Here is an 18,463-nt window from a genome sequence, read left to right on the forward strand (position 1 = left end):
GTGTGCGTGTTTATGGGCACATAATTTAATAACAGTCCTTCAGCTTTCTAAACGGAAAGAGTCTATATTCTTGCAAAATTTTATTGGAACCGAAACCTAGTGTAGCGTGAGCATACATACTAATTTTTAAGAAGGCTTGTTTGGATCACAGGATTCTTTGGTGCCTCTACATATAAATTAACATATCATTATATTTTTCAACTGGAACACTATTCTCCAAGCAGCACAAAACCCTAATGGTTTTTGATCACAGTCACTGTAACCATTCCTAATGTGTTCCTCACCATTGGGGAATAGGTGATGGCAGAAGATTGGGGTTGGTTTGTTTTTTCAGCTCCTCAATTAAATAATATTTGTCATGTTTTTGATTTTATCACCTTTTATGTCCAGAGATGGAGTAGAAGACTGTTGGCGTTGCAGGTAAAATGAGAGAGGTGTTCCTTGGGTTCTGAGCTGAGCAAGTACCTTAGGGTTGAGTTAATCTACTCACCTGGAGTTTGGAGTAGAACAACACATGTTCCACACCTGACTTCTGTAGCCAAGAGTTAGGGATTACATTTCCCACTTTGACTATTGCATATCCATGTTAAAAGATATTTAAGTTTTGTATCTGGAATAAAAATGTCACTAAAAATCAAATAACTTTGTCGATGGAGTTTTTTGCATATAAGTGCCTATTGTCTGCATTAGATGTTAGTCAAAATAATCTCTGCTCATTAAACATTTAAATTCTAGCTAACACATTTTATGCAGGAAAAAACCTGGAAGGCAAAGATGCTAGCCCAAGGGCCAAATACTGCCATGCCTTTTAGAACAGTAGATTATAGCCATTGTTCCTTTATGAGAGGCATATGAAACAGTACTACAGTACTTTGAAAAATGCATATATTATTTTATTGCAGTGTTTTGAAAGGTTTATTATTTAGCTGTATATAACATCAGCAAAATGAATAATGGACCCTATTATGTCTGACGTTTTGTCCTTCATGCTTTGCATCACACATTGTTGCCTTTTCTTACAACTGTTTTATTCATTAGATTAGGTCTTGTCATCATCACACTCACACAACAGGAAACCAATAATTAATTACGGATAGGTAAAGTGATGCCTGACTGACTTCCTGAAACCTTCCTCTGCCACAGCATATAAGGCAGTTGAGCACAGTTATCGAGCAGTTTTTCACTTAGATGGATTTATTGATACATCAGAGACTGGTTGTGTGTCCTTCACAAGTGACCTTGGGAGCTCATATTTAAAATAATGCCCACAGTGGTTACTTCTGTTTCATATGACTGATGACATTGGTAAAAGAGTGTTTGAAAGAAAGAAAACTGGCCAAAATCATTTGAGGTACATTGAAAGAAAAAACTTGGCTAACTATCTCAACAGGGCGTAGAATCTGAGGCTTTGCAATAATAATGTCAAAAGTGAGACACAGAAAATGCATTAACAATTCTTTAGGTATGGCATGTTGATATTCTGAGAATTAATGGACCTTGCTTTCAGAGTATTGAAGATAGAGGCTGGGAGCACTAAATCCTATATGAGAAATGAAAGAAATAAACTACTGATTTTGAAGATGTCACTTTATCAGAGAAATAGGCTTCCTAGTGCTTATTAATCCTTATTCAGTGCCAGTTTTGCTATAGTAAATGATTGTATGACCTAGGAATCTTTTTCTCCCTTCCTTCCTTAATATAAATTTGCATTACCAGATTCTTAAAGAGACTGAAATTTGATGTGTAGAAACCGCACATTTATAAACGTTATTTGTTTCTTTAACTTCACAGTGGGAATGTTTGGCCGAATAACAACCACAAGATGGAGTCAGTTGTGTATAGTCAGAGTGTAGAATGAAAATATTTTTGTACATAGTGTATACATTCCTTTTCAGGCATGTTTGAGTTAGATTGTACCTTTAAAACATAGCCCTCAAGGTCAGAGAGATGGCACCATCGAAGTGGGAGCCCGGGCAGAATTCTGACTGACTTATAGAGAACTCCTTATCGGGCTTTAGAGAAATGCAGAAATGCAGCAGCAGGCTCAGCCACCCATTGACAGAGTGCACTGCTCACTCCCCACAACTCTGCCAGCTATGCTGATTGGTACACTGTGGGAGATTAAGAGAGCACACCACCGTCATCCCAACGCTTTGGGTAGGCATGCTGGGGGGGGGCAGTGTCTGTGCTCCCCAGTTACAGGTGTGTGAAAGGAGGACGGGTGGAAAGTTTTTGCACTTCTATCCCACGCTGGCATAATCTGTCTGGGGCTGTCACAGGTGTGGCCCAGAACATTTTTGTTGTAAGTAACAGGAAATACATTCTTTTCTTTTTGCTCTGACTACTACAATCATGCTCTTACACATACAGTGTTAAAAATTCTTGCAATGAATGAACACATTTTGATATATTTAGTGTTTTTCTGAAACCCCAGTTCCTGGAGTAATGATGATATTAAGTGGAAATCTCAGCTTTCATTTTTTTAAAAAGTATGTTTCCAGCCCTCATGATTGCAAAGAAAAGCTGGAGAACATGAATCCTAAAGTCTCAAAAACAAGAAGGCAAAGAAAAAAAATCCACATGTATTCATTTTTAAATCTGATTATTTTGCGGGAGTGACATGATTTTTGGACACTTGGGGTTGGCAGTGCTGCAGGTATTCCCCTCTGTGCTCTGAAGTCAGTTTCTCCAGTTTTATACTGACAGAACGTAATGCAGTATCTGGCCCAAGGTAGTTAACCCAAAAAATGAACTGCAAGTGTCCAAATTGGGAGCATTCCAAATCTTTCTGGATGCTTTCTACTGCTCTTTTCAATAACAAATCTTGAGTTCTCATTTTGATATTAAAAGACAAAATCCTGGGAATAAAAGTCCTCTATGTATCTTTTATAATTGTCTCTCATTTAGCCCCAAACATTTGAAAGTACAAAGCCATTTATCTGTTAATCATTAAAGTAGCTTTCTTCGGAGTATGTCATATAACAGGTCAATATAAGGAGCTTAAGGATGCTCTACTAATTCTGTGTTTCTGTTGAGACAATACAAACAGATCAATAAATGTCCATCCTTCCTGGACCCTAGGACTTTGCCTTCTAAATGTAAGATGTTTAAGAATGGCTTCATTGTTTTAATATGACCAGCTTATCAAAAATGATTTGGGGTTTTCTTTTTCTTTTTTTTTTTTAAATAAGGGATGTTTTGGAAAGGGCTGAATTTAGGAAATTAATCAAATTAATTATTAATTAAATTAAATTGATCTCTCAAAGCAAAAATCCCAAAGGTTCAATCCAAAATAACTGCAAGTACTCTAGCAGGGCCTATGCATTTTTGCTTTTTGTATGTATAAATCTATCTATCTATGGTACATATTTATATATGCACAAATTTTCATTTTTAAAATGGTACATTCTTTAACTAAGGTATGCAGGGAATCACAATTTCCATCTGACATGTTGCATTATGCTGAGGACATTATCTTTACACAAACTGCATTGTCTGCAATATATGTAAACATACATGTGACAGGTTCTGATAAATTGATATTTTTCTGCATGATGTTTACTACTACCTGTGTTTATAACAGATAGCATGGGTGTCTCAAACTTTTACACAATTCCACTGAACCACAGTATAATAGGAAGGTTGCCTCTTGGCATCTCCCCTCCCATTCATTAGTATATAACATCCATGCGTCCACTACCTCAAGTGTTTACATGGAAAAATCATAAGAGGAAAGTATTTCAATATATTTTTTTTTGCTTCTGTGAATCAATTTGGCAGCTGGAAACAAGGAGGAGAATCAGACTGAGCACTGTACTGCCCATAAATGCTTTGTGGACCATCAGTGTTGAGAACCACTGAGGAATGCACTTACTACATTTAATGTTTCTAGATATTAGATCCTAATGATAAATGTCGTTATTGCTAAATATTTTAGACTATATTACTTCTAAGATCCCAGTCAGAAACTCTGCTAGATACATGTGCACGTTTCTCACCACAGTGTTGTAGGCAGTTTATGCTACCGTCATGTTGAATGCTTCGCTTTCATATGTGAATATATGTAGATAATCTGATTCAGTTCTAATATCTGTTGGGTCTTATTAGTGTCAGGTCAACAAACTGCAAGTGAAACGATGCCCAGAATTGTATCAGTCTGATGAGACTTGACTTCATTCACATCAGCTTTATCCTTTAATTTAGACAATGTCACACTAGCGCACACCAGTCAGGAAAGTTCCACTTAGCCTGACAGCAAAGCTTCAGCATGAAAAAGATGCAACACCAACAACTGAGAGCAATTTCCTACTGAGTTCCCAAGTCAGCTCAGTCAACACAATGCACTTGCTAGTACCTTTCTTTGTTACGGTATCATATAGCCGATCACTTTCTATTTCTAACATCAGCTTGCTGGGTGTAGTTCTCTCATCGATGGTTACCCTGGTATTTTACCATATTATATCATTACAGGAAACGTCATATTTACAATTAATAAGATGACAATAGCAAAATGCTGGCTCGTAGGCAAGGAAGAGGAACGAGAAGAAGGTTCCAATCCTGCTTTGTTGAATGGAAAAACTCCTGTTGACTCCAGGCAGAACAGTACTGGGCCTGAAGGAGGAAATAGAAAGTTAGAAAGTTTTAAAATATATATTTTGTAAATAGTTTCTCTCTCAGTAATTTCATAGTATGATGTTTTTTGTCATTACTTCTTCTCTTCTGTACCGGGACACCACAGGAGTTGGTGTCTTTCTTTCTGACAAACACTTTGGTAATTCTGAAGGCAGTAATCAGAGTACAGGCCTCAATAAGAGTTGAGGATCTGCATATTCATAGCAGTTATTGAAAACCCTACACTTTTATGCAAATCACTGTCACCTGATTGGCTAATGATTATCAACTAGTCATAGGGCAGGGATTTTTACACTGCAGGGTTATTAAGAAACAACTATGAAGTGATTATACTAGTATGAAGCTTAAAACTAATCAGAGCCAGGGAATGGCACAACTTGCAAAAATGGTAGTTTTCTGCCAGTAAATATGCAGCATCTCTGCCTTCTGATCAGCTGAAATAACTACACTTCAGTTTTATTTTGACTAAGTCACTTAGAATAGAGTTTGCTGAGACATTATGGGATTCTCAGAGGTATGTTTCCATGTGTAAATTTTACAGAAGTATTATAAGAATATTCTCAAAACAAAAGCCAGTCAGCTTTGCCCAGTGGTGTGATGTCATTTGTGGGAGGATGTTGTTAGAGGATAGTAGTTTTATAATGATACTTTGCTTTGGGAGGTGAACGGCAATTTGACATTGAAATCACAACAGGGAAGGTTAAGAGACAGTACTTGAGACTGAACTCGAGCAGGATCTTTAACTTCTGTACAAACAAACTAAACTGAGTTCTAAAACCATGTTGTTCAGATTTTGCTGCTCACTGATTCCAATAGCAGCAGTGTGGTCTAGTAGGTTGGGCTACGGACTGAACTTGGGGCTGTTGTTAATGTTGCTAAGTGTTGCTAGGGCTGTAGTGTCGTTAATGCTGCTGGTGCCCCTGTTCTTGGAGCGGCGATGGTAGCGGCACTAGCAGAGAGCACGGCGTGTTGATTCAGCAGAGCTTGATGTTACTCACACAGAAAGACCACAGGCTCCGTTCTGTGGTGAAAGGTTTAGTCAGGTTCACTGTTGACTAAGCATGGTACTTTTGCCCCATAGGAGTTACAGGTACACTAACACATGTGTGCCCACGACACGGTACCAGCTTGATCAACATAACATGACGCTGTCCTCTCAGCCAGTACAAAGCTGCCCCTCCTATGACTTCTCCTTTTATACATTGATACAAACAAGTTACGTTTTACATTCCATATGTTGTTAGTTACCATCCTTATATCTCCTACCTGCTAGTTCAAACAAAACAACCTCATCCATTATCTTGTCATTCTATCCTTATCTTCTGAGAGGTCAGTGTGTTCTTGTACCTTCTCTTGGGGTATTTGTTTATGTAGTTACTTGAGAGATGTGGGTGCTTCTGTGCCATCCCCTCAGGTCAGGAATATGCTGACTTGGTTGGCTAATACCTAGTGTGTTGCCATATTGCCAAGAACAGGCCCACTCTTGCTGACAGCCTTCGGTTCATACTGTTAGTTATGCCTAGGACTCCAGCAAGGCCTACAGGTTCTATTCAGCTCCACCACTGGTCTGCTCTTTTTCCTTGGGAAAATCATTTTCTCTCTCTCCCTTCTTTCACTTTGTCTTGTTGATTTAGATTGTAAGCTCTTCGGGCAGGCAGGGACTATCTTTCACTATGTTTGTACAGTGCATACTACAATCAGGATCGAGTCAGGTGTGGGAGGGGGCCCAGCTCAGGCTGAAGTAGCAGGGTTTATATACCCTCTCCCTGACCAAGACATATCTTTGAAAGGTAACAAGAACTAAAGAAGTTGCAACAGGTCTTTTAATGTTACTCATAGAACATGAATCCACCTACCACCAGACAAAATAATAACTTGCTGTGGATCAGAGGAGAATGATTGAATCTCATAATGACTCAGAGCTGAGCAGGGACATGACATACTGGCACAAGTATGAAGCCTATGAAAAATGATTAGTTCTAAAGTCTTGTTCTCTTTTTCTCCACAACTGTTATGCATAGCTCTCCACTTAAAAGTTACTCACTGCCGGATTCCTGACAACATATAACTGGATATATGCCAATGTTGATCTAGCTGCAACAAATACATGCCTTCTTCTACTGCCTTCATATTACTTAGGAAAAATAGATAGTCATTATAGGCATAATCAAAATATAATGCAAAATGTGAAACCTCTGAAGAGCTGCTGAGGGCTAATATGACATTACCCTACTTTGGTTATTTGTGATTTCTTTAGGTGTACAGTTGCTACCTGTTAACTAACGGTTGGCAGTTAACAATGGCATTCCCCTCTATAACAGTATTATACTGATTTTCTTTCCAGTTTGTCAAATCTTTTGTCCTATTTTTCCTTTAGTAGATCAGGCTGATGGCAGATTGGTTTCTGAAATGCACTTGCACACAGACTTTGCTTTTGAAGATAGTACTTGTTCTCTTTAGGAGATCCCTATATACTGTACCTTTAAGTATCCGAATCAATTTAATTAAATGTCATTATAGGCACTAGAGCTGAAACAAAATAATGAAAGCAACCAGCATGTCAGGTGGTATTTATTTCTGCATTAAATTCAATTTATTCCCTTTTGGCTCTTAAAAATTAGTTGAAATATTTAACACTAATAACTTCTGGAATTGTTGATGGGAATAGTTTTAATGAATTTGTTAGAAAGTGTTCACCTTAAAAATGGAAAGAAATTTCTTTTGTTGGAGCAGATGAAAGCTAAGGATTGATTTTATTAAAAGTATTCAGCTTTTGAGGTATTATGGCAGCCTGTCAGACACATGCAAAAAATCTGTCAGAAAGCACTGTTTGAAAATTACCATCCAGTGACAGTGGAATCTACCGGAATCTGGCTAATCAAAAGCAATCTGAGCTCATAATAATATTTATACTTATATTAATGATTGGGATAACTTTTTTGTTTCACTGTGCCAAAAATTTAAGCACTCCAATAAAACCAAGTGTGATAGTAGCTTGGTTTTGAATAAAGGAGTTGGGAGGATGGGGGAGGCAGGCTGGTATAAGAGGCTCCTTATTATCTTTTTGCTCTGATATTGAAATGGCAAAACTTTTATTTTCATTTTCAGATGGACTAAAGAATGGACCAGTTTTGTTAACAAAGGCTCTAACGTATGTAGATATAGGACAACAGTCACATAGGATAGATCCTCATTTGGTATAAATCCTCATAGCTCCACTGCAGTCATTCAGTAGAGTTGTGCTATTTTACACTGGATGAGTATCTAGCCCATACTCTGTTAAATCTTTGCACATACTTTTAGCACCTTTATAGCTGAAGATTTTAATGTGCTTTACAAACATGCATGAATTATGATTAACAACACCCTTTGTGACAGAAGGTGTTCTAGTCCCTCATTCTGTTCTCACTCACCTCAGTGTAAATCAACAAAAAGAAAAGGAGTACTTGTGGCACCTTAGAGACTAACCAATTTATTTGAGCATGAGCTTTCGTGAGCTACAGCTCACTTCATCGGATGCATCCGATGAAGTGAGCTGTAGCTCACGAAAGCTCATGCTCAAATAAATTGGTTAGTCTCTAAGGTGCCACAAGTACTCCTTTTCTTTTTGCGAATACAGACTAACACGGCTGTTACTCTGAAACCTGTAAATCAACAGTAGCTCCATTGAGCAATGGATTTGCACTGTGTAAACCAGTTTAAGTGAGAGAACTGAGCCCAGTGTCTTTAACTGAGAGGTGCACAGAGGGTGACTTGTCCAAGGTTGCCCAGAGTCCATGGCAGAGCCTAGAGTGGGATCTCTTGACTCCCATTTATTTGCGTTAGCCCCGAGACCAGTCTTCCCCCTATCAATCACATCAGTCTCCCCAGAGCTCTAAGATTTTTCACTTCTGTCTATCTGTACATTTATATTAATCAAATTGGAATTAAAAGCATTTGGGGCCTTGCAATTCTGGAGATTCTAAAAGTTCCACTGTCAGCTGAAATTGTACTGTGAGTCTCAAATTCTACTCTCTGAAGCACCTGTAGGTGAAGCTGCTCTCAGCAGAGAGAAAAACATTAAATGGGGGATCGAGGGGAATAAATCCTATACAACCAAGCTTCATATCTACTGGCAGTCCAACTACAACTAGATGTAACCTCTTCTCTGCTGAGAACCACTGTAATGCCTGTGGTGAAGAAACTTTTGGTGTTCTCTGAAGTGCCAAAGGAACTTCACCCAACTGGCACCAGATGTCACTGCTATGGAGTTTGTGGTGCTGTACAGGAGGGAGCTAACGTTCACTTTCCATTAGAATGCTAGAAGGATTCAGGTATGTAATGCAGTAGGCAAGCAGAAAGCTGCCCTTTTTCCCTGCTCAGCTGAGAGCAACTTCAACCCTAGCTGTAGATACTTAAGAGAGATACCATGATACAGGATGAACATGAAACAAAACGTGCCATTTTTAGCTGGCACAGAACATTTAAGATCCTAAAGCCTCTAGTGTCATTAATTGATTTTTAAATGGGATTAAATGGATTTTAAAAGGTTTGAAGAACTATTAATATCTTCATTTTTTTTAATATTCATTGTCTCCATTTTATAGTGAAAATAATGCTCTTCTCTGTCTATGTTGGTGAATGTGAGAGCGAAAAGAGAAGGTTAAAAGCCATGGTCGTGTAGAATTTCCCTGAGCTAAAAAAAACCAAAAAACAAAAACACCCTCCTGCTGTTGGTATTTGAAAGTTCATCTCCACAAGGATTAGAACTGTATTTACTAGTCATTTTCCAGCAGGCTTGTAGCCAGCATGGTTCTGGCACAGTTTCAATGTCCAGTGTGGACAGGGATTTAAAAAACTAAAAAAAAAAACACCCATCCTAGTAAAACCTGGGGGGGGAGGGGAACACTCCTTATCATAAAACCTGTCTTATGGAGCACCAACTTTTTGAAGCTGTGCATAGTTTGATTAAGGATCCTTCCACCATATCCCTCGTTGAGATGGAGATAAGGAGGTCCCAACAAGGACTGCATGCACCGCCATTTGTGTGCTCACTCTAACTGTAGGGAAGGCTGAAAATCTTGAAAGCTTGCCTCATCCCTTTGATGCTCCTCTTTGCTCTTCATGAGGCGGTTCATGACGTGGTTGACTTGCAGGTCCCCCTGCAAGTCAACTGTAGTGTCAATGTCACCTCGTTGTATAGGTGGAGAATGCTGGATGGTCATTTCCCTCCTTTGACATCAGATCTCCCCAGAGGGTGGCCTGCTCCCTCCTTCTGCCTGCATGTCTCCTCTGCTTGGGCTAGCAGATCTGTCACTTTAAAATAAAATAATTAGAAAAGTGACATCTCTGCTGCCATTCCCATGAGAACTGCTAATCTCAAGAGGATGGAAAGAGGGAAGAGGGGATCAGTGCTTCTCACTGGGATGAAAGATTTCCAAGTGATAAGTGTGTTATTCTCATAGCAGTTATGTAAGTTATGTAAGTTAATATTATCGAAGATGTGTACATGGTAAAACTTTATTTATAATGTTTTCTAAGGCTACTGTGTAAGATCCTGAACTGTGGGTGGGGATAAATAGGTAAGATAAAGGGAATTAAACTATTCATTATGACATTTCAAAGACTTTGAACTCTTAGCTCTTGTTTTATGTCTCCATGTGCTTTAAGCAGTCTCTGATCGTTTCCAATTTGGTTTAACATTAAGAAAAAACAGTAGTTGTGCACTTGAAAATAATATCGGTCTTTAACATCATCATTGCTCTAGAGCTTAAGGGCACATCTTACAAGAACATAAGAACGGCCAAACTGGGTCAGACCACAGGTCCATCTAACCCAGTATCCTGTCTTCCAACAATGGCCAATGCCAGGTGCTCCACAGGGAATGAACAGAACAGGTAATCATCAAGTGATCCATCCCCTGTCGCCCATTCACAGCTTCTGTCCATCCTGGCTAATAGCCATTAATGGATCTATCCTCCATGAATTTATCTAGTTCTTTTTTTGAACCTGTTATAGTTTTGGAAGGAGTTCCAGAGGTTGACTGTGAGTTATGTGAAAAAATACTTCCTTTTGTTTGTTTTAAACCAGCCGCCTATTAATTTCATTTGGTGACCCCTAGTGCTTGTGTTATGAGAAGGATTAAATAACACTTCCTTATTTACTTTCTCCACACCAGCCATGATTTTATAGACCTCTAGCATATCCCCCCTTAATTGTCTCTTTTCCAAGCTGAAAAGTCCCAGTCTTATTAATCTCTCCTCAGATGGCAGCTGTTCCATACCCCTAATCATTTTTATTGCCCTTTTCTGAACCTTTTCCAATATATCTGCTTTGAGATTGGGCGGCCACAACTGGACACAGTATTCAAGATGTGGGCGTACCATAGATTTATAAAAGCTTCTAAGTCACCTGCTTGCTGGAGATGATTGATTGGATTTAGAAAATGCTTCCTTATCATTGGTAATAAGGATTAACTGGCATTTCCTAGTAATTCTTACGATTCTTTATTGACTGTCCGTTTTTCTCCTGACATTTTCTATATGACCCTTCACTGCCTGGGGTCATATAGATCCTGTGAAGAAGCACAAACATCACTTTCCTATATGGACAAATGCTCTGTAGCTAGCCACTCCAAAGAAAATAATGAACCCATCTTCAAAAGCTATGTCCCAAATTTCACTCTTTTAATTTTCCTTTTAAATGTGTGTCGTAACTTCACAGTTGACACACAGCCACCTACCAATGCACTATGCAAACAACATAGAGGGAAGAGATGTGCATTCAGTGTTTTTAATTGTACGTTGAGTGTGTCTATTTCAAGTTATCAATATTATGTATAGATAGAAATCTAATAAGCAAGCGTCTTCTGTGCTTTTGCTGTTTAAAAAAGAAAAGCAGCACCACTTTTCCTCAGCAGAGTGTTCTGAAAGTACTGGTGATGGCAATTACTTTTCATATAGCAAAATAGCCAAACTAAGAGGGAAACTGGAGCCAATTTTTAACAATGTTTTATACTATATATATTTTAATCACACTTATATCTGCCTTGCAAAATTCTTTTTGCCTCCTCACTTGGGACTTTACCCAATATTCATTGAGGTCAATGGGCATTGGATCAGGTCCCTGGAAAGCATTTTTTAAGTGCTAAGTAAAGTGTTATCATAAGAGTGGCAAGTAGATTTTGTGCCCAAGTTCGTAAAATTACATTACAGTTTTGGCACAAGCTTTACAGATGATAAACATATTTCATCAGTAAATATTTTGTGGCATCTGAAATAATATAGTGGAGTCCAATACAAGAGCTACTAATAGCCATTTTAGCTCTCATTATGCTTTCATGCTAGTTTAATTACTTAAGAAAAAATGTTACTATTTAGTATTTATGTTATGTTATGTTATGTTATGTTATGTTAGACCATAAAACAGCTTTAGGCTCTCCAGTGTTTGATTCCTGCACAAATAAAGTCAATTTCAGTAATATGAACTTGAGCAGCAGCTAACTTAGAAATGTTCATATCATTATACATTTCAATTTCAAATACAGAGGGCAACTTTTTCTGTGCACTCTGGAGAAAACAGTGCTGGGGGAAATGGGCATTATATTATAATAAAACACTGTAAAGAACCTACTTTAGTTTCCCAGTTATGAACAAACAGCTGAGCAGTCTCAGTGTATTAACTAGACTAGAGGGTGTGTGAAATATTTATAACAAAATTCAAAAGGCTTGAATTCTCATCATCTATCCATTTAACATTTGCTTGCAACATTAAAACGTTCCTTTGTAACAGCATTGTTTTCAAGGAAAAAATATTTGCACTGTAAATCAGACAAAATATCATTATTTTGCATATTTTCACAGCTGGCTTATCATTTTTATGACATTTCAGGAAAAGTAGTGGTGTGGAAAAGGGCAGAATGAAAATGCCTAAAACTGTATTCAAATTCTGCATAATTTTTGCACAGCCCTAAAAGGGATTGTGTCTTTGTGCCTGTTGTAGGTATTTTGTGGGATACATTGTAGTATCTGGGGGGTTGTCTGGAATACATGCAGTACAGTGGGATAATGTGCACTATAGAGGGTGCAAATTATAAAATGCACTAACAAGTTGTGCATTAATTGGTGCAAACTAATAATTCCCTAGTGTGATTTAACAACATTATGTTAGGGAACTTTTAGAGTGCACCAGCAGGGTCTCCACAGACCAATTAATGTGCAACACATCAGAGCACTTTAGAAATCACACTTCCCCTTGCCCCCATAGAGAACATTACCCCGTTGTGTAGACAGACCCTGAGCACCATCTCAAATTTTGCAGTGTTGAGCATACTTGGCATGCTGTAAATGGGCAGAGTAAAGCAGCCTAGCACTGGAGAACAAGAGTGACCATTGTGAGTTGATATGTAATTACTGTAACTGAGTATTCATCATAATTAGTGATTAAATAAAATAAAAGTATTGTTTACATAAAATAAAGTATTGTACATATGCATCTTTTTCACTGAATCCTGTCCCAATGTTTGATGTTGTCCTCATGCAGGATGGATGGTCACAGTATCACTTTGTAGCCTCATCTTCAACAATAGAGAGGGATCGGCAAAGACCATACTCTTCATCACGCACGCCCTCCATCTCTCCAGTGCGCATGTCTCCTAATAATCGCTCAGGTAAGACCATGCTTCCAGGGCTGAAGTAAACAGAGAAGTAATCTAGTAATGTCATCTTTCCATTGTTAAGTGCCAGTCAGTAGCATCTAGATGCATTATTAACCGTGATGGGAGCATGTGGGAAACATTTTTTCATTCTGATCAGTGTATCTTTGTATACAGGAATATTTTTTATGTGTGTGAATGCCTTGTAGAAATGTAAAGCAGACAGACTATCCAGTGTAGCCTTTTACTGTGAATGTCCATTCACTATTTTCCTTGTCCACTGGCCAGTTAAGATTATCTGATTGGGAAAGTGAAAATTCCCAGGGCCATTGTGCCTACTGTTAGCATTGGGAAGTTCCCCATCTCAGATGCTTCCAAGTAATTTTCTTTACTAGTCATAGAAACCACAAATTCATTTGTTATGTATGTTTTATACTGTTAGCCAGAACTTCAGCTTCGTGTAAATCCTCAGAACTCCACTCCAGTCAATGAATCTACACCAATGTTCGTCAGCTGGGCATCTCATTATGGATGTATTTGCAGAAGGATTGACTGCAACTCTACATCTAATATCAATGCCATGAACATATAAACTGTAATTAACTGCTATTTCATCCACTGTAGAATTATTTCTGTCTTACATAGAGGAATCGATTCAGTTTTCACATGGAGAATTCAGGCTTCTTTTTCCTCCACTTATTCCAAGTTAAAATATTTAATTACTTTAAATGAAAGTAATCCTCAATAAAAATAAAGTCTTTTAAAATAAACATAGTAAAATCCTATCAGCCTCTCACTTTGCATTTTACTGCTTGCTCTGTTAAAGCTCTGTCATTAAGAGCATAAGAATGGCCATACTGAGTCAGAACAATGGTCCATCTAGCCCAGTAACCTGTTTTTCCAACAGTGGCTGGTGTCAGATGCTTCAAAGGGAATGAACAGAGCAGGGCAATTTGTCAAGTGGGGCTTTGGCAATTTGTCAAGTCCCAGCTTCTGGCAGTCAGAGGTTTAGGAACACCCAGAGTGTGGGGTTGCATATAGCCCCTGATCAAGTTATCTAATTCTTTTCTGAGCCCAGTTATACTTTTGGCCTTCACAACATCCCCTGGCAATGAGTTCCACAGGTTGATTGTGCATTGTGTGAAGAAGTACTTCCTTATCTTTATTTTAAACCTGCTGCCTATTAATTTCATTGGGTGACCCTGTGTTATGTGAAGGGGTAAATAACATTTCCTTATTCATTTTCTCCATAGCATTCATGATTTTATAGGCCTCTATCATGTCCCTACCTTAGTCATCTCTTTGCTCAGATGAACAGTCCCAATCTTATTAATCACTCCTCATATACAAGTTGTTCCACAGTTACTGGGATATCAGCAGTAAGATGTGTCTGGCTAAACTACTTACACCCTAGTGCAAAAGTGATTGGTTTTTTTATGTTTGTTAATTATCTAAGAGTCCAGTCTTAATCTACAAGGGCAACGTGCTGAGCTATTTTGAAAGTCTGGCCACAAGTATCCCCATAGTCGTGGCTGAGTACTAAGCACTTTCAAAAATCTGCTCTTCATACAGGCACCTAGATGGGTGCCCTTTTGAAAATCTGACCGTCATTGTGAGTGCTGAGTGCTTGAAAAATCTGGCCCTGAGCTTCAGTGAACATCTGACTCCAAGTATCTCCTGCTTTCTGTTGTTTGTTCAGTTCAAGGAGGGAATCTAACTTTGTCTAATATATAGGACTCTACCTTGCCCCATCCCTCCACCCCCACCAAAAGTCAGTACCATAAAGTCAGTCCATCGTCAACAGACAATTTCATGAATGCTTCCAGTAAAAACTCTGCAGGAGTCCACTTGTGGATTTGATGGTGGAGAGCTGTTGCTCACACAGGGTGAATAGATATAGTTCCTCTAGGGAATGGACAGACAGTTATGTTTTATCATTTGGACAGTGTACAAAAAGCTGCATGCTTAACATGACCATTAGTGTTTTGATGTCTTAGCAATGTCTTAGCACCCCTTTGGAGCTATGTTTTGTATGTTGTCCTCTTAGATTCTGGCCGAGGACACATGTTGTCCAAAACCATATTCTGATTCTGATTGGGTCTTTTTGGTGGTGTCAGAGTCCTAAAACCATGCTAGATAGTTAGCTGACAATCGCTTTAAGAGCAATCCTCAGTTTTAATGGATACATAAGCACAGCCAACTGCTTAACATTAGTTCTTAAATCCAGGGGTCCCAATCGGGGGAGAAAATTTAATCAAAATTCCAAATTGATGCAAAATTGTTACCTTAATCCTAACAAGAAAAATGCAGTGTAAATTAGGACTCCTGGAGGAAATGACCAAAGATTAAGGTTTATGCATGAGTTTTTACAGAACTTTTTGTAAACTATAGAAATATTACAGTGTAATAAGATGAACCATTATCAAACATCAGTGTTCTTTCTAAAAAATTACTATGTATTAACATATCCTTTAAAGGTTAAACTCGAGTAAAACAATACCCGCTTAACAGGAAAAGAACAGATATGAGACCAGAGAACAAATTTCTGTCCTTGTGATTTAAGTAATGAACAGAACAGTTTCAAAAATAAAGCACGCAATAATTATAAATGTCCACTTTTTGTCGTGGTAAGGAGGACATGAAAGTGCTATTATTCATTGTTATTACAATACCACACTAAAAATATACCAACCACCTTTTCTAAATATGAGGAAAGGAAATTTATTTGATGTGCTTTGCCTTCATTAAACCAGATGTTTAAAGGAGTGAAGTTCAAATAACATACTAAACAACAAATGTAAAGGTTATACTTGTGCCCTACATAAAAATCTTAACTGAAACTCACTTTTAATCTTAATTCTTGTTTTAGCATTGTCACGTTAACAGCCGTAAGTATCCACTTTGTTTCCTAAGCAGTAGAAAACTTTTAGTGCTGGGAAGTCTCTAAGTGAACATTAAGGGGTCCAGCCAATACCCCAATGTTATATAATACTTTATCTCTCATTAGTCTTTCTTTACTTCATTTCTTTGATAAGAGCTGGGGTAGCGCACTTGAATTGGTCCAATTATTTTCAGTCTAAATCTATAATATTTTCTGATAAACTCTTGAAATGAAATCCTGGCCCTATTCAAATCAATGGGAACTTTGTCATTTACTTCAGTGAAGCCCGTATTTCCATTTTTCATTGACATTTCCCATTAATTTTTGTCATCACTATTTTGAAACTTTCCAACTAAACTCTAGGCAGACACCACTTCCAAGTCTCATCCCATATGCTGAGAAACAGAAGCCAGGGTTCTCTCTGGTGTGTATTGATTTTTTGAGAGCCAAAGCTTTTGCCTTTCTGTCCATCTATTCAAGTTTGTGTCATGAGAAGACACGCTAGTACCTCCTCTGATACTGATACAAAATGGAAAAAATAAATACCAATACTTGGAGAAAATTGTTTTTATAAGTGAGTGCATTCACTAGGCATTCACTGCTCAAACGCTATCCTCGCATTTTGCTCTCTCTCCAATGTTTTGCCCATGTTTACTAATCTAGAGTAGATCATTACTGAGCCATTCTGCCTGAAATATACACACACAGAACCTCCATTTATTTCCGTGGAACTTGCATATGTGTATGCCTGGGGAAAAAATAGTTTTTGGGGCCCCAAATTACATAACAAATCGGGGCAATTATTGAATTGTTCCGCGTGCACTTTGGGGGTCATTTTTTCAGATGCACTCAGGTCCCATGTAAGCACCCATATAACAGCTTGATTTTCAAGAGTTCATGTCCCTTTGTGACACTTCTGGACAGTTTTCAAAAGAACTCATCATTCAAGGGACTGAGCTTTTGAAAATCTCCTCAGTTCTTTTGATGCTTAAATGAGCTTTTTGAAAATTTAACTATAAGACTTTAAAATGGGGTGTTTGTTTGTTGTAACATTAGAGCTTGTCATAAATATAAAGGGAAGGGTAAACCCCTTTGAAAACCCTCCTGGCCAGGGGAAAGCTCCTCTCACCTGTAAAGGGTTAAGAAGCTAAAGGTAACCTCGCTGGCACCTGACCAATATGACCAATGAGGAGACAAGATACTTTCAAAAGCTGGGAGGAGGGAGAGAAACAAAGGGTCTGTGTCTGTCTGTATGCTGGTTTCTGCCAGGGATAGACCAGGAATGGAGCCTTAGAACTTTTAGTAAGTAATCTAGCTAGGTATGTGTTAGATTATGATTTCTTTAAATGGCTGAGAAAAGAATTGTGCTGAATAGAATAACTATTTCTGTCTGTGTATCTTTTTTGTAACTTAAGGTTTTGCCTAGAGGGGTTCTCTATGTTTTTGAATCTAATTACCCTGTAAGATATCTACCATCCTGATTTTACAGGGGGGATTTCTTTATTTCTATTTACTTCTATTTTTTATTAAAAGTCTTCTTGTAAAACACTGAATGCTTTTTCATTGTTCTCAGATCCAAGGGTTCGGGTCTGTGGTCACCTATGCAAATTGGTGAGGCTTTTTATCCAACATTTCCCAGGAAAGGGGGGGTGCAAGTGTTGGGAGGATTGTTCATTGTTCTTAAGATCCAAGGGTCTGGGTCTGTAGTCACCTAGGCAAATTGGTGAGGCTTTTTACCAAACCTTGTCCAGGAAGTGGGGTGCAAGGTTTTGGGAAGTATTTTGGGGGGAAGGACGCGTCCAAACAGCTCTTCCCCAGTAACCAGTATTAGTTTGGTGGTGGTAGCGGCCAGTCCAAGGATAACGGGTGTAATATTTTGTACCTTGGGGAAGTTTTGACCTAAGCTGGTAAAGATAAGCTTAGGAGGTTTTTTCATGCAGGTCCCCACATCTGTACCCTAGAGTTCAGAGTGGGGGAGGAACCTTGACATGGTGGCACAGTGGTGGGATTAACCTGAAATCATTTTGAGATCCAGTTGAGATTTTTTGAACTAGAAATACTGATTTTAAAAAGAATTTTTCCCCCCCCTTTGGAAAGGAAGTCCAGAAAGCAGTTGAAACTGAAAGCAGATTGTTTTTTCTCTGCTTTGTGGCCAAGCAGAGACAAAAGGGGATTATCTTGTGAATTGCAGGTTTTCTTTGCCTGGAGGCAGGGTACTTAACTCCTGCAGGGAAATTCACAGTCTTCCAACCCAGAGTTTTTTTTTTCTTTTCTTCCTAAAAGTAAATAGGGGGGGTGTGCTCTACCCATTTGCCTGG

At 38.4% G+C, this 18,463-nt stretch overlaps 1 protein-coding gene across 1 annotated transcript in view; it reads left to right on the forward strand.

Annotated features, from left to right (window-relative positions):
- Positions 1-18,463, forward strand: part of CTNND2 (catenin delta 2) — an 867,924-nt gene that overhangs the window by 824,319 nt on the left and 25,142 nt on the right. The window contains exon 14 of the mRNA XM_084621097.1: positions 13,153-13,279. Coding sequence (XP_084477223.1) covers positions 13,153-13,279 — 127 coding nt within the window. The remainder of the gene's footprint in view (positions 1-13,152; positions 13,280-18,463) is intronic.

This window comes from Lepidochelys olivacea (genome assembly GCF_965140295.1).
Source record: "Lepidochelys olivacea isolate rLepOli2 genome assembly, chromosome: 2".
NCBI lineage: Eukaryota > Metazoa > Chordata > Testudines > Cheloniidae > Lepidochelys > Lepidochelys olivacea.